We start from the raw sequence: 17191 nt of genomic DNA, 5'->3' as shown, positions 1-17191 counted from the left end.
AGTTTTACGAGGGTATGTTTGGCAGCATGAGTAAAGGATGCTTTGTTGCGATATAGGAAGCTAATTCTAGATTTAATTTTGGATTGGAGATGCTTACTTCTTTAGGGTAGGGGGCAGCATTTGGAATTTTGGATGAAAAGCATGCCCAAATTAAGCGGCCTGCTACTCAAAACTGTTAAAATAGTGTCTGTGAGTATAACATAACTTATTTGGCAGGTGAAAACCTGAGAAAACTCCATTCAGGAAGTAGTTTTTTTGTTTGTTGGTTTTGTAGTTTTCTATTCAATGCCATTACAGTATCCATTGACTAAGTACACAAATTTCAGTTCCTATGATTTCCACTAGATGTCAACAGTATTTAGAAATGGTTTCAGGCTTGTATTCTGATAAATGAGGGAGTAAGACCAGTCTGAATGAGTGGATCCTTGTTGAGTCACAGAGCTTTTTCATGCGCAATCCCGAGAGAGTGCCTTTCTTGTTAACCTTTTATATTGACAACGTTATTGTCTGGTTTAAATATTATAGTTCATTTAGGCTAAAAACAAGGATTGAATATAAACATCGTTTGACATGTTTCTATGAACTTTACGGATACAATTTGTATTTTTTGTCTGCCTGTTTTGACTGCGTTTGAGCCTGTGGATTACTGAAGAAAATGCGTAAGGATGTATGGAATCAATCGTTAGGATGTTTTTAACATAAAACATCAATAATGTTCCAACAATGTTCCAACCAGAGAAAAGCACTGGAACGAGAGGTAACTCTGTCGGGAAGCGCGTCATGAGACCAAGGCTCTCTGCCAGACCACTGACTCAAACAGGTCTCATGAGCCCCTCCTTTACAGTAGAATCCTCATTCAAGTTTCAAAATACGGTTGACATCTAGTGGAAGCCCTTGGAAGTGCAACCTCATCCATATCTCAATGTGTACTCGGTAGGCCAAGCTTTGAAAAACTACAAACCTCAGATGTTTTCTCAGGTTTTCACCAGCCATATGAGTTCTGTTATACTCACAGACAACTCTCAGAAGATTGTCGGCCCGAGGGTTCAACCCTGTGGCACCCCCATAGAGACAGCCAGAGGTCCGGACAGCAGGCCCTTCGATTTGACACACTGAACTCTATCAGTGAAGTAGTTGGTAAACCATGCGAGGCAATCATTCGAGAAAACAAGGCTGTCTAGTCTGTCAATAAGTATGTGGTGATTGACAGTGTCGATGAATACGGCTGCACAGTAATGTCTCTTAACGATGGCGGTTATGATGTCGTTTAGGACCTTGAGTGTGGCTGAGGTGCTCCCATGGTCGGTAATCTGTTTGTTAACTTGGCTTTTGAAAACCTTAGAAAGACAGGGTAGGATAGATATAGGTCTGTAGCAATTTGGGTCTAGAGTGTCACCCCCTTTGAAGAGGGGGATGACCGCGGTAGCTTTCAAATCTTTGGGAATCTCAGACGATACGAAAGAGAGGTTGAACAGGCTAGTAATAGGATTTGCAACAATTTCGGCACATCATTTTAGAAAGAGAGGGTCCAGATTGTCTAGCCCGGCTGATTTGTAGGGGTCAAGATTCTGCAGCTCTTTCAGAACATCAGCTATCTGTATTTGAGTGAAGGAGAAATGGGGAGGCTTGGGCAAGTTGCTGTGGGAGATGCAGAGCTGTTGACCGGGGTAGGCGTAGCCAGTTGGAAAGCATGGCCAGCCATAGAAAAATGCTTATTGAAATTCTCGATTATAGTAGATTTCCTAGCCTCCGTGCAGTGGGCTAATGGGAGGAGGTGATCTTATTCTCCATGGACTTTACAGTGTCCCAGAACGTTTTGGAGTTTGTGCTACAAGATGCAAATTTCTGTTTGAAAAAGCTAGCCTTTGCTTTTCTTACTGCTTGTGTATATTGGTTCCTAACTTTCCTGAAAAGACCCATTACGGACGCAGGCAATGAGGCAGTGATCGCAGTTAAAGAGGAGACCACAACCCTACAGATTATCTCTCAACCCCAATAGAGGAGGAGAGATCTAGGAGTCTGAAGATGTGGGGGTTTTATGACCCCTCACGCCCATGGTAAAGCTTAGGCCACAGACAAATTCCTTTGTCCTGTCACTATGGAGAACCAGCCAAAGAACATTTAACATGAAATTAAGGGACTTTGGAACAATGGTTTCCGTCAGCCACAATGGTGGTCATGACGATAGATGTAATATGAAAATGTACGTCATTTTTGTTTTGTTATTAAGGGTTAATAGATGACGTTATTACGAAAACAATGCAACGTTAAGAGTTTTCCTAGTATATGTTGTATAGAAAATGTCCAAATCAAAGATAATGTTTTGGTAAAGATGAAATGTGAAGTTAGTTGTCTAAAATTGGATTTGAGTAACCTTGCCTTTCTAGACCTTGCCTCTTATCTTGGTATACCCAGAGAATTGCCCTAAAGGCAGTTACGCCCACTTCTGACCTGAGGGTATAAAACCTGTGAGTGAAGAATTAACATATCAGACTAAGTGACCCAAGCTGCAGCCGAGGTCTAAAAAGTCAACGAACCCAAATCGCAACAAGTGTGAGGACAAACACATCTTTTTCTACCCAAGCTACGGATGAGTAGCTGTGTCTAAGCGGGTGAATTCAAGTCGGACCACCTAGCCTCCACTCCCCATTGAATCATGGTATCTACACTGTTTCATTCCTCACACTGTGAGCTCTGAGCTACAGAGCTGTCTGTCCTCAGAAGAGCCCTTCCAGAGCAAGGGCGAGGGAACAGACTCCTAAGCCAAAAGGACACTGACATCGTCAGGACAATTGAGTTGCGCCGGGGAAGTGCGTCATTGAGCAGCCTGAACGGTACACGCGGGGAATCCACGGAGACCTTCCACACGTAATTATATCATTATATTCTGACACATAAGAGCGGCAGTTTGGGGCAAGGCTAGGGTGAGAATAAGCATAGCTGACAAATTCACCCAAATGTATATTTCTCTCGTGTACTTTCTCTTTTTCTCTCTCTTTTAAACCCCCATTTTGGGTAACACGTGCCATAGTGTGTTGGCCCGTTATACAAAGTTCTAATCAATAGCCTAGAATGTGTTTTTGTGTATGTGTATCTTTTATCATCATTTTAGCTTTATAGTAAATAAATACTCAACTAACATTGGTGTGGTACGAACTCATTGGTGAGACCCGGGTCCGTGCAGATTCCTGGATTATGCGACGTTCAGAACAAGACTGTAGAGGTAACTGATTAATTAGTGGTTGTTGTAAAATCGATATTCTGATATTCTTTGAGTTAATTTGGGAAATAGAAACTCAATAAAACTAATTTTCCCAATGTGCCCCAGGTTAATGAGTTAATAATTGCTTGATTCAGTTAATCACGCAATTAGAAACCTTTAATCATTCGATGAGCAACAGTCGTCACATTAACTAATACAACGTCACGACACCGTGTTTACAGATTTAGGGTTGTACCTGGTAGGTTCCATGATAATTTGGATGAGATTGAGGGCATCTAGCTTGGAACGTAGGACGGCCGGGGTGTTAAGCATATCACAGTTTAGGTCACCTAGCGGTACAATCTCTGAAGTTAAATGGGGGGCAAGTAATTCACATATGGTGTCCAGGGCACAACTTGGAGCTGAGGGAGGTCTATAACAAGCGGCAACAGTGAGGAACTAATTTCTGGAAAGGTGGATTTTTAAAAGTAGAACCTCGAACTGTTTGGGCACAGACCTGGATAGCATGACAGAACTCTGCAGGCTATCTCTGCAGTAGATTGCAACTCCACCACCTTTGGCAGTTCTATCTAGGCTGAAAATGTTGTAGTTGGGGTTGGAAATTTCAGAATTTTAGTAAGTAGTAAGACATGTATAAAAGCAAAGGATACAATTAATAAGAAGGGGCTAGAAGCATTTTATATGGTGAGCTACCGAGTGGCTGGGACAGGCAAGACCCATACTATTGTGGAGGACTTAATTACTCCTGCTGTCGCAGATATGGCTGGGACAGTGCTGGGGGAAAAGTCTCCAAAAATTATACAGACAATGCCTTCATCAAACAACACTGTTTCACGACGCATCAGTGACATGGCAGGAGATGCTTTGAAACAATTACTGCCTCGCATACAAGCCAGTGAATTATATGCATTACAGCTGGATGACACAACAGACGTGGCTGACCTGGCACATCTCCTGGTATATGTCCGTTACATTCATGGAGGGTCAATTAAGCCTCTTCTGGCGACCAGGACAATAAGAGAGGAAAATGTAAAAAATACTGGACAGCTTTGTGACATCAAATGGACTTTGGTGGTCAAGATGTGTTGGTATCTGTATTGATGGCGCAAAAGCCATGACAGGGACACATAGTGAAGTGGTAACGCGTGTGCAAGCAGTTGCTTGCGACGCCACTTGGGTACACTGCCTCATCCACTGAGAGGCTCTTGCTGCCAAGGGGACACTACAGTGAAAGTTGTTAACTTTGTTAAACCAAGGCCTCCTGAGTGGTGCAGGGGTCTAAGGCCACTAGAGATTCTGGGTTCGAGTCCAGGCTCTGTCACATGCGACCGGGAGACCTATGGCACAGTGCACGCTGACACGGTCGCCAGGTGCACAGTGTTTCCTCCGAGAGCGTCATCGGCTGACTTCCGGGTTAAGTGGGCATTGTGTCAAGAAGCAGTGCGACTTGGTTGGGTTGTGTTTTGGAGAATGCACCGATCTCGACCTTCACCTCTACTGAGTCCATACGGGAGTTGCAGTGATGAGACAAGACTGTAACTACCAATTGGATACCACAAAATTGTGGAGAAAACAATTTAAAAAACATTGTTAAAGCAAGGCTCCTGGACTCTCGTGTATGTTCTGCATTATGCAATGATATGGACAGCGACCATGTAATGCTTTCACAACAGTGCACTGGTTATCAAAGGGAAAAGTATTGATACGTTTTTTTGAATTGAGAGATGTGCTCAAAGTTTTCTTTACTGACCATAATTTTCACTTGTCCGATCGCTTGCATGATGATGAGTTTCTCACATGACTCTCTGGGTGATGTTTTTTCTCGCCTGAATGATCTGAATCTAGGATTACAGGGACTCTCCGCAACTATATTCAATATGCGGGACAAAATTGAGGCTATGATTAAGAATTTGGAGCCCTTCTCTGTCTGCATTAACAAGAACAACACACAGGTCTCTCCATCATTGTATGATTTTTTTGTGTGCAAATGAACTCAAGCTTACAGACAATGTAAAACATAATAAAGCGAAGCACCTGAGTGAGCTGGGTGCGCAATTACGCAGGTACTTTCCTGAAACGGACGACACAAACAACTGGATTCATTATCCCTTTCATGCCCTGCCTCCAGTCCACTTACCGATATCTGAGCAAGAGAGCGTCAAAGAAATTGCAACAAGCAGTTCTGTGAAAATTGTATTTAATCAGAAGCCACTGCCAGATTTCTGGATAGGGCTGTGCTCAAGAGTATCCTACCTTGGCAAATCCAGTTGTTAAGACACTGATGCCCTTTGCAACCATGTACCTATGTGAGAGTGGATTCTCGGCCCTCACTAGCATGAAAACTAAATACGGGCACAGACTGTGTGTGGAAAGTGATTTAAGACTGAGACTCTCCAATACAACCCAGCATTGCAGTTATGTGCATAATTTCAAGCACACCCTTCTCATGAACCTGTAAGATGGCTAAATAAAGAGCAAAATTATTGATTATTATATTATTATGTGTGCCCTTGTCACTTCCCACAAGCCGGGTTGTGACAAAAACACACACTCGTATAGTCTGTGTGGCAGGCTTACAATGATGGCAAAAAACAAACATTTGAAAGTGCGAGGGGGTACGCAGCTGGAGGTTGAATGTTTGAAGGGGTACGGGTCTATAACCTTTTTTGCAACCACTGGCCTAGATAGTTATTTGTAGAGTATGTCAACTTTGGTGTCTATTTGACTTCATGGCAATTTTCAAAGATCAGCATAAGAACATTAAAAAGGGAGAAGACCACCAAGTCTGGCCATGTGGAGAAGTGCAAATAGATTTGAGTTAAGCTATAGTGAGGGGCAATTTACCGGTTTGTGGATAAAGTTTATCCTGTGTCAGTGAGTGTAACTATTAAGTTAATTTTGAGCGTCTTAGCAATACAATGTTTCCTATACAGCTGTCAACATTCTAAAAGGAAAGAGACACTTAATCAAGTATATAATCATTAACCAGATTTTCCCAGATACTACACTTCGATGAGTGATAACTCAGTTCTAGTATGTTGTCATTGATGAGAATGAATCTAAAAATCTATTGACATTCAGAATTTACTTTGTTTTGACATCCAGCCTGTATTGTAGTTTCATGACCAGAGACAAATCTTCAAAGGCACAGTATTTATTTAAGTAATCCTTCTCACCCCCCTTTTAAGATTTAGATGCACTATTGTAAAGTGACTGTTCCACTGGATGTCATAAGGTGGATGCACCAATTTGTAAGTCGCTCTGGATAAGAGCGTCTGCTAAATGACTTAAATGTAATGTAAATGTATTCGGAGTGGTACATGCATTCACACATTCTTGATTTATAGGATCCTTCCCACTATATGATTGATATGTTGAGTGATAAAATTCCAAGTTATCAATTGTCCTTGTGAAAATTACAGTTTATTAAATATTCTACAGCTGTAATATCATGAATAAAATCAAAGTGTATTTATATTGCACATTTCTTACAACAAATGCATTGCAGTGTCCACAGTCATTGGATGGGGATTTGTCTGTAAAGTGGGGAACATATAACCAATTAGAGGACATAAAGGCATTGAAAATGGCTACAAGAATGGACGTGCAGGAGTCAGGGCTTTGGGTCACGGTGTCTAGGGTCCTGGGTCCTGGGGCGGGCACTATGGTGTTGAACGTTGAGCTGTTGTCAATGAATAGCATTCTCACATAGTTGTTCCTTTTGTCCAGGTATGCAAGTGCAGTGTGGAGTGCAATAGAGATTGCATCATCTGTGGATCTGTTAAGGCGGTATGCAAATTGGAGTGGGTCTAAGGCTTCTGGGATAATGGTGTTGATGTGAGTCATGACCAGCCTTTCAAAGCACTTCATGGCTACAGACATGAGTACTACATCTGTAGTCATTTAGGAAGGTTACCTTAGTGTTCTTGGGCACAGGGACTATTGTGGTCTGCTTGAAACATGTTGGTATTACCGACTCAGACAGGGTGAGGTTGAAATTGTCAGTGAAGACACTTGCCTGTTGGTCAGCGCATGCTCGGAGTACACGTCTTGGTAATACTTCTGGCGCTGCGGACTTGTGAATGTTGACCTGATTAAAGGTCTTACTCACATCGGCTGCAGAGAGCGTGATCACACAGTTGTCTGGAACAGCTGATGCTCTCATGCATGTTTCAGTGTTACTTGACTCGAAGCGAGCATAGAAGTAATTTAGCTTATCTGGTAGGCTCGTGTCTAGAGGTCGACCGATTATGATTTTTCCATGCCGATTCAGATGCCAATTATTGGAGGACCAAAAAAAGCCGATATGGATTCAACTGCCGTTTTTAAAATTTTATATATACATATATATTTGTAATAATGACAATTACAACATTACTGAATGAACACTTTTTTATGTTAAACTTAATATAATACATCAATAAAATATATTTTGTCTCAAATAAATACTTAAACATGTTCAATTTGGTTTAACTATTGCAAAAACAGAGTGTTGGAGAAGAAAGTAAAAGTGCAATATTTGCCATGTAAGAAAGCTAACGTTTAAGTTCCTTGCTCAGAACATGAGAACATATGAAAGCTGGTGTTTTTTTTTAACATGAGTCTTCAATATTCCCAGGTAAGAAGTTTTAGGTTGTAGTTATTATAGGAAATATAGGACTATTTATCTCTATACCATTTGTATTTCATATACATTTGACTATTGGATGTTCTTATTGGCACTATAGTATTGCCAGCCTAATCTCGGGAGTTGATAGGCTTGCAGTCATAAACAGTGCAATGCTTGAAGCACAGCAATGAGCTGCTGACAAATACAGGAAAGTGCTTACGAGCCTGCTGCTGCCTACCACCGCTCAGTCAGACAGTTCTATCACATATCAAATCATAGACTTAATTATAATATAATAACACACAGAAATACGAGCCTTAGGTCATTAATACGGTCAAATCCGGAAACTATCATTTCGAAAACAAAACGTTTATTCTTTCAGTGAAATACAGAACAGTTCCGTATTTTATCTAATTGGTTGTATCCCTAGGTCTAAATATTGCTGTTACATTGCACAACCTTCAATGTTATGTCATAATTATGTAAAATTATGGCAAATGAATTACGGTCTTTGTCAGAAAGAAATGGTCTTCACACAGTTCGCAATGAGCCAGGCAGCCCAAACTGCTGCATATACCCTGACAATGCTTGCATAGAAAGCAAGAGAAGTGACACAATTTCCCTAGTTAAAATAAATTCATGCTAGCAGGCAATATTATCTAAATATGCAGGTTTAAAAATACATAGTTGTGTATTGATTTTAAGAAAGACATTGATGTTTATGGTTAGGTACACATTGGTGCAACGACAGTGCTTTTTTCGCGAATGCGCTTGTTAAATCATCACCCATTTGGCGAAGTAGGTTGTGATTCAATGATAAATTCATAGGCACCGATGTATTTTTTTATAAGATAAGTTTAATACTAGCTAGCAACTTACCTTGGCTCCTTGCTGCACTTGCTTAACAGGTAGTCAGCCTGCCACACAGTCTCCTCGTGGAGTGCAATGTAATCGGCCATAATCGGTGTCCAAAAATGCTGATTACCAATCATTATGAAAACTTGAAATCGGCCCCAATTAATCGGCCATTCCGATTAATCGGTCGACCTCTACTCGTGTCACTGGGCATCTCTCGGCTGTGCTTCCCTTTGTAGTCTGTAATAGTTTGCAAGCCTTGCCACATCAGCCGAGCGGCGGAACCAGTGCAGTGTGATTCGATCTTAGTCCTGTATTGACGCTTTGCCTGTTTGATGGTTCGTCGGAGGCCATAGTGGAATTTCTTATAAGCTTCAGGGTTAGAGTCCTGCTCTTTGAAAGCTGCAGTTCTACCCTTTAGCTTAGTGTGGATGTTTCCTGTAATCTATGGCTTCTGGTTGGCGTATGTACCTGTTGTCACTCTGGGTACGACGTCATTGATGAAGCCAGTGACTGATGTGGTGTACTCCTCAATGCCATCGGAAGAATCTGGGGACATATTCCACTCTGTGCTAGGAAAACAGTCCTGTAGCTTAGACGTAGGCAATATAACTATTTTTTCAGCACCTTTGAAATGTACAGCGACAAAATTCGGAACATGGGCCATTCTTACAGTAATCCCCATGTACACTAAGTCAGAACCATATGATAAATATATGGGGGTATATTAGCAGACAATGAAAGCTCTTACAATATTCAATGATGACATTTCTCTAAAACAGGCTATAGGCTACATGTGCACGAAAAAGGACCAAATTATTAGGGTGAGGCACAAGGGCTACTAACAGCTTACTACACAACATACACTTAGTATTACTTTCTTAGCTACAGAATACATATCTCCCTGGCATATTACATCATTTATGCAGCAGCATACAAGACATATTTGGACTCACATCGTTGTGCTGTGCTCACTTGAACAGTTAGGTGGTACTTTGTGGGCACATTTTGTCATCAAACTTTGTTAACCTCTCTGGGATATTCGGAAAGGTAGCGTCCCACCGTGCCAACAGCCAGTGAAAGTGCAGGGCACAAAATTCAAAACAACAAAAATCTCATAATTAAAATTCCTCAAGCATACAAGTATTTTACACCATTTTAAAGATAAAATTCTCGTTAATCCAGCCACAGTGTCTGATTTCAAACAGGTTTTACTGCGAAAGCACCACAAATGATTATGTTAGGTCACAGAAAACCACAGCCATTTTTCCAGCCAAAGAGAGGAGTCACAAAAACAGAAATATTGATAAAATGAATCACTAACCTTTGATGATCTTTATCAGATGACACTCATAGGACTTCGTGTTACACAATACATGTATGTTTTGTTCGATAAATTGTATATTTATATCCAAAAATGTTATGTTCAGTAGTTCCAAAGCCACATCAATTTACAGAAATACTCATAATAAACATTGATAAAAGATACATGGAACTTTAGATAAACTTCCACTTATTGCAACCGCTGTGTCAGATTTTTTTTTAAACGTGACGGAAAAAAGCAAACCATGCAATAATCTGAGTACGGCGCTCAGAGACCAAACAAGCCAAAAATATATCCTCCATATTGAGCAGTCAACAGAAGTCAGAAATAACATTATAAATATTCACTTACCTATGATGATCTTCATCAGAATGTACTCCCAGGAATCCCAGTTCTGCAATAAATGTTTGATTTGTTTCGATAAAGTTCATCATATATGTTCAAATAGCTCCTTTTGTTAGGGCGTTTGGTAAACAAATCCAATCACGCGTGCAAGTCCAGCCGAAAGGTAGGACAAAAAGTCCAAAAAGTTATATTACGGGTCGTAGAAACATGTCAAACTAAGTATAGAATCAATCATTAGGATGTTTTTATAATAAATCTTCAATAATGTTCCAACCGGAGAATTCATTTTTCTGTAGAAAAGCAATGGAACGTAAGCTTAACTTCCACATGACCGCGCGCCACGAGCTCGTGGCTCTGCCAGACCTCTGACTCATTCCCCTCTCATTTGGCCCCACTTCACAGTAGATGCATCAAACACTGTTCTAAAGACTGTTGACATCTAATGGAAGTCTTATGCAACATGACCAATTACCCACTGTATCTTCGGCTTTGAGTTGAAAACCTACACACCTCAGATTTCCCACTTCCTGGTTGGATTTTTCTCAGGATTTCGCCTGCCATATGAGTTCTGTTATACTCACAGACATCATTCAAACAGTTTTAGAAACTTCAGTCTTTACTATCCAAATGTACTAATTATATGCATTTTCTAGCTTTTATGGCTGAGTAGCAGGCAGTTTACTCTGGCACCTTATTCATCCAAGCTTCTCAATACTGCCCCCCAGTCACCAAGAAGTTAACAAAGTCACCCATTCTCTGGATTTATGGTACTTTCAAGACAACTGGGAACTTGAAAAAAAAACAAGGTCGAATCATGACCTACATGTACATATTACCACAATTACCTTGTCTTACATTGAATCTGTACCGGTACCCCCAGTATTTAGCCTCGCTATTGCTATTGTTATTTTACTGCTCCTGTTTAATTATTTGTAACTTTTCTATTTCTATCTATTTTTCACTTAAGAGGTTAAGAAGAAAAACGTGTTGAAGCATTGTTGGTTAAGGGCTTGTAAGTAAGTATTTCACTGTAAGGTCTACTACACCTGTTGTATTTGGCGCAAGTGAAAAATACAATTTGATTTGACTTCAGTGATCTTCAGGTCAGAGCTCTAGAAAGAGGCCCGAGTTCCCGACTTGGATGACCATTGGCTTGGACCACACACCCACTCCATTGAATAGCAGGCAGGTGATTGCTTTGCAATGCTTACAGTTAGCCACTGATTCCTTCCAAACCACTCATTGTTGAATTTGCGATTTCCAACTTTTTGTGTAATGTTTATGTCCAACGGCCGATACGTTTTTATCTGTAATTTCTCTTCATAATATAGATTGAAAGGGATTTGCCAGTTGATTGTCGACTTGATTCATGATGACTGTTATTGCCAGTAGATTGTTGACTTTATTCATGATGACTGTTAGCTTGCTAGCTAATATTTTGAAAGTATGATGTTGACATGATCAGTCAAAACAAAGCTACGGGAGATATACGGTGATTTTACATCATTTTACTGTATCTGTGGCCAATGACCTTGAGCCTTCTTGAACGGGCACTTCTAATGTAACTCAATGGCAGCACCCAAGGGGCTTGAATTTTCGAGTTCCCCCGGTAGATGTTGAGGTGACGTATTGTCCCCATGAGTGACAGAACACTGAGCCAATCACGGCGCAACTAGAGAACACTACCAACCCCTAAGCTCTGTATTTTCCGCTGGCTGCCCCACCACCACAGAAAGCACTGCGCTAGAATGAAACCTCCATTTTGGAGCTGCCTTACTTGAGAAAGCAAAAAATGCATTATGTTTGTATGGGGTTTCATTAACTCAATAACATTTTTTTTACATTCTTTGCAAACTGATATGTGACATGAGACAGAGAGAGTGGAACAGAAACAAACAAACAGAATGCTCATCCAAAACATTTGATAAGTACAATAAACATCACTTAAATTAAACATGACAGCTTGTCTGCAAATTCCTTATACCATACCAAACTTTTACTGAAGGGAGTTTATAATAATGTGTGTATTGCAGTGGCAACCTGTTTTACATGTTATTTTGGCATTTATACGGTAGCTGTCACGCTGATATAAAGGAGTGGGAGACAGGTGCAGGAATACATGGTTTTTTTAATATACCCAAAACAAGCACTTTTACAAAACACTGAGATGTACCCATACTAAAGAGCGAGGGTAAACCTCGTAGAACGACACAGGCCGAGACCCCGTCATGCACAAGACACGCAGCACAAAAGCTGAAACAACTCACACGACCAACAGACATGGGAATAATAACCAACAAGGACAAAGGGGAACAGAGGGCACAATTATAACATACTAATCAGGGGAAATGGGAACCAGGTGTGAGTAATCAGACAAGACAGACGGTCTTGTCTCTGGTGGTAATGATCCAGTTCAGTGAAGCCTAGAAGGATGGTGATGTTGACCTCCGGAACTGGTGAACAGAATGAGCAGCAGTACCTGGGATCAGTGACAGTAGCTTCTGGGTATGCTGGAATAAGGACCCGAGCTACAGCAATCAACTGGATTTGTAGTACCTGTTCTGAATTGCGTGTTCATGTGAATGGGCGTATTGGAAGACACCATGTCAGTAGTGATGGGCTTGTGTATATGTATTATATATTGTGCTATATTGTATTATGATAAACCGATTGCAACGGTTCAATGAAGATAATTCATGATATGTTTAGCTGAGTGGAAAGTGTACGCTTGATTATGATTGTTTAATTCATTAATGAGTTTGTGCTGATGGGAGGGGCTTCCCCAAGGGGGCACCATTTTAATTGAGCTGTTGATGAGGCAGCACTGTTTAGCTGTCCCCATAATGTATACTTTTGTGGCAGCACTGTTTTCTTTCAGAATAATTATGTAAATACACACCCTTGCAAGATTGCGAGATTCTGGCACATAGGCACCAAATCTGTCTGGTAGTTAACCAACACTGGTGGATGAATGGTGGTGTATGTGCACGTGACAATAAAACTTAAACTTATAGACCTCTTTCTGTGTTTGCAAACATTGCCACACGATGCTCGCAAGTTGGTGGCAGAACACGGGGGAGTTGTCAGAACACCAGCAAAAAAGGCCTCCATTTACATGTTTCTCATGAGTCCATTTCACACTACTTTTGGATTATAATTGGATTTTAAGGCTCATACAGTATGTATGTCCTGCTTAATATAATGTTTGTGTCATCATCACAAATCAAATGCATTATACTTTAAAAAACACTTAAACTTTGACCAGTAAAATATCTCTTTGGCTAGCTTTTGCTACAGCCTTTCTCAATTACCGTTAGTATTGTAGCTAACTACTGCTGAATCTAAAATAGTTATTTTGCAAAGATCACAACCAAATATAATCTTAGTGACTGTTCAAGCAATAATCAAAACATAATTGTAAGTGTATGAGAACCCAAAATTGTATTTTGTTAAGAAGTAATAAAAACGTAACTCTAGGTTATGTTGAATGGGTGCAGATAGTGATGGCTTTCTTACTACTGCCAAGAGTCGCTCACAATCTGTGCATGACATCAAGTGTGTTGTGAAAAAGGGCCTGAAAGGTGGCAGATAGCCTAGCGGTTAGGACCGTTGGGCCAGTAAGTGAGAGTTCGCTGGTTTGAATCCCCGAGCTGACTAGGTGAAAAATCTGTTGAGTTGCCCTTGAGCAAAGCACTTGACCTTTATTTAACCTGTAAGTCACTCTGGGTAAGAGGATCTGCTAAATGACAAATGTAACTTAATTAAATATAATTTGATTCAAATATGAACAGATTGATACATCTGTATAACAAATTGAAAGACAATTACACATAATATCACTCTTAATTACCAATATTATATGGAATCCCCATATTAATTAAATGAATAGGCTAAACTAATTTCCATATACAAGATATGTAGCCTATGTAGATTTGTCTCTTTATTTATATATATATTTATATAGACACTTTCACAAAAGTTAGTGACATGTGTTTGTCTTGTCATGTTCATTTCATGCTTTGCAATGTTTTAACAACTAGAATAAATAGAAGGACACATTACATGTGAGCACATAGAAAACTAAGAGTGTACCATTTTGAAAAAAGAAAAAGGGCATCTGAGCCTCCACACACACACACACACAACACCTAGTCTATTTGAAGACTATGACAGATCAATACATAAGTTTGTGTTGCCAGCTGCTGCCAATCAATCATCTGGGTGAACTCTTCACTCTGGAAAACAAACCAATGGTACATAATTAGTATTCTACTACACCTAGTATCACACACTAGGACTTCCATGATGTAGAACTGACGTACATTGATCAAAGACCCCCTCAAAGGTCAAGATATGCTACTTCATTATATCCTTTAGCCAACGGATGATATTCACTAAACAGAAAATAAATAATTGGTGTCTATGAGCCAATTAATGCACAGTATAGTCACGAAGACCCTCCGCCTCAGACCTGGTGTTTAAAAATAATTGCAGATTGTTCCTGTCGCAAAAAAAGCATTTTATTATGATGGGACTGTGAGATACTACCTCTGACTGTGAGCTTGGTGGAGCACTCTGCCCTGCCCAAGGGACTGTCTGCGATGACACTGTAGTCACCGCTGTCCTTGGGTCCGATCTTCAATATGAGCATTGTGCAGACCCCACACACGTTGGTGATAAGGTAGTTGGTGTTGGTGTTGAGGCTGACGTTGTTATGGTACCATGTGACATGGGGTTTTGGATTCCCTCGTACAGCACAGCTCATGTAGCACTCGTAGCCTGGTGGAGCGGTGCGGATTTTCAATCGGAGTAAAAACGATGGTGGACACTGAAGATCCAAGCCCTTTACGTCTGGCACGTCCAGTATGAAATTATCTGAGTTACAGGAGAAAAGAGAGAAAGATTACCTCGCAACTAATACCGTTTTGTATACAGGCAACATTTCTCTGTGATGTGGCAAAAAAAAAATCACGGTTCAATGATCTTTCATTCAACAAATGCAAGGAGGCTAGTTACTGTCACCACAAACCTTTTCTCCTTGTGGTTCTCCATGTAGGGGACACAGCAGGTTCTGAGAGGCCCATGTCATTCTTAGCAAACACTCTGAAGTTATACTCTCTGCCGGGTAGAATGTTGATAACTGTGAACTTATGGTTGAAGAGGCTGTCAGCGACCATCCTCCAGGTGCGCTTGACAGAGTCACGTTTGTACACAACGTAGTGCAGCCTGTCATCCTTCTTCTCATCTGGGGAGGGAGTCCAGGTCACAGTCACTGTTCCAGGAACATTCTGTTCCAACTCCACCGGGCCAGGAGGCTTGGGATCATCTGGAACCAGGTCAGAAAGACATAGTCATCTGATTGAGAGCCAAACTTACATCCAGTAACTGCATTAATACTGGCATTAAAAACTTCACTTACGATTCTGTTTCTCATCTACCGATGCCATAATATTATAGTTGAAATTATAAAAAACATATAGGCAAAATGATTAACATTCACCTGTGACTCGGATCTCGACACTGAATGTCTCCTGACCGACCATGTTCTTGACAATGATGGTAAAGATGCCCGTATCAGAGCGCTCTGACGTGGGGATCAGAAGCTGTGAACCTCGGTCAGAGTTGGTGATGGTGACACGTTTGGACAGAGGCACGCAGTCCTTCAACCAATAGATATCTGGCAAAGGAGAGGCCTGTGGAACATGTGAAACCATGTAAACACAGAGAACTTGGTGACACAAGCAGGCTACTGCAGTAGTCATTACAATGCAAGCTTTTATCTTTTTACAGTCTCTTTTGTCAGCTGAAAGCTGCATTTTCTTCCCTTTACCTCAAAGTTGATGTTGAATCGTACAGTATTCCCCTTTCTCACAACCATGAAGCTCTTCATTTTTCCTGTAAATTGTGGCCTCACTTGCAGGGTAAAGAAAAGTATAGGTCAGATTACATTTTTTATTGATTATCAAATTACATTTCAGGAATACAGTCGACTGTATATACGATATTCATTATTGAACATCACAATAGTGATTTAAATGAGATGCTATTCCTTACCAGGAGGAGGCATGGCGATGATGTAATTATCAAAGCCTTGGGGCTCGCCCTCGCCTCCATCATTTGTGGCGATCACTCTCACCCAGTACATTCCCATTGCCTTCAGGCCAATCACATTGAAGGAGGTGGAGATGATGGGGTTGATGTTACAACGAGTCCACTCTGGGCTCTCATTTGGTCTGATCTCCACAAAGTAGCCTTTGGCCTCATCCTCCACCCCTTCCACCTCCTTTGGTTTAGTCCAAGCCAGAGAAAACGTGGTGTAACTGGAATCTGTTAGCTTAAGGTCTATGACTTTACCAGGGGGTTCTGGAATTACAGCAATGTGATACAGTAGTTATTATTTTAGTTGACATGTGCAATATTACGTTGGAACCAGCCTGATCATTGCGTTCATTATTCTATTTCAGGGTGAAGACAACGATCAGGCTGGTTCTGCCAGGCTATTGGTGTAATTGAATGTTCTAATATTTCAAAAACATAAATTGTTTTGATGACCATGACTTACTCTTGGGATCTCTGGCAAAGACTATAACAGAGGGAGGACTGGGCTCGCCGACACCAGAGATGTTAATAGCTGACACTCGAAATTCATAAGCTGCTCCCTCAATAACATCTTTCACTGCAAACGTTGTGTCTGAGAGAAAATAAAAAAAGTTCAGAGTATCATTATGCCAGAAAATACTTACAAAGACTCAGTTGCAAGTTATATATTTTTATGAAAGGTTCTTGTTGTACACTTCCAGGTAAATTAACACATTTGTAGATATATTTCCTTGAG

The 17191-nt window shown here is 40.7% G+C and overlaps 1 protein-coding gene across 1 annotated transcript in view; it reads right to left on the bottom strand.

Annotated features, from left to right (window-relative positions):
* Positions 1–14282: 14282 nt before the first annotated feature.
* LOC118389615 (immunoglobulin-like and fibronectin type III domain-containing protein 1) overlaps positions 14283–17191 on the bottom strand; it is a 31819-nt gene continuing 28910 nt past the window's right edge. Inside the window, exons 23-28 of the mRNA XM_052528631.1 lie at positions 16919–17047; positions 16187–16269; positions 15857–16049; positions 15405–15682; positions 14905–15244; positions 14283–14591 (exon numbers count right to left, since the gene is read on the bottom strand). Coding sequence (XP_052384591.1) covers positions 14587–14591; positions 14905–15244; positions 15405–15682; positions 15857–16049; positions 16187–16269; positions 16919–17047 — 1028 coding nt within the window. The 3' untranslated portion in view covers positions 14283–14586. The remainder of the gene's footprint in view (positions 14592–14904; positions 15245–15404; positions 15683–15856; positions 16050–16186; positions 16270–16918; positions 17048–17191) is intronic.

Source organism: Oncorhynchus keta, chromosome 10, assembly GCF_023373465.1.
Source record: "Oncorhynchus keta strain PuntledgeMale-10-30-2019 chromosome 10, Oket_V2, whole genome shotgun sequence".
In the NCBI taxonomy this organism is placed as follows: Eukaryota; Metazoa; Chordata; class Actinopteri; order Salmoniformes; family Salmonidae; genus Oncorhynchus; species Oncorhynchus keta.
Note: the sequence above shows the minus strand (reverse complement) of the source record. Positions and strands in the feature narration are given on the sequence as shown.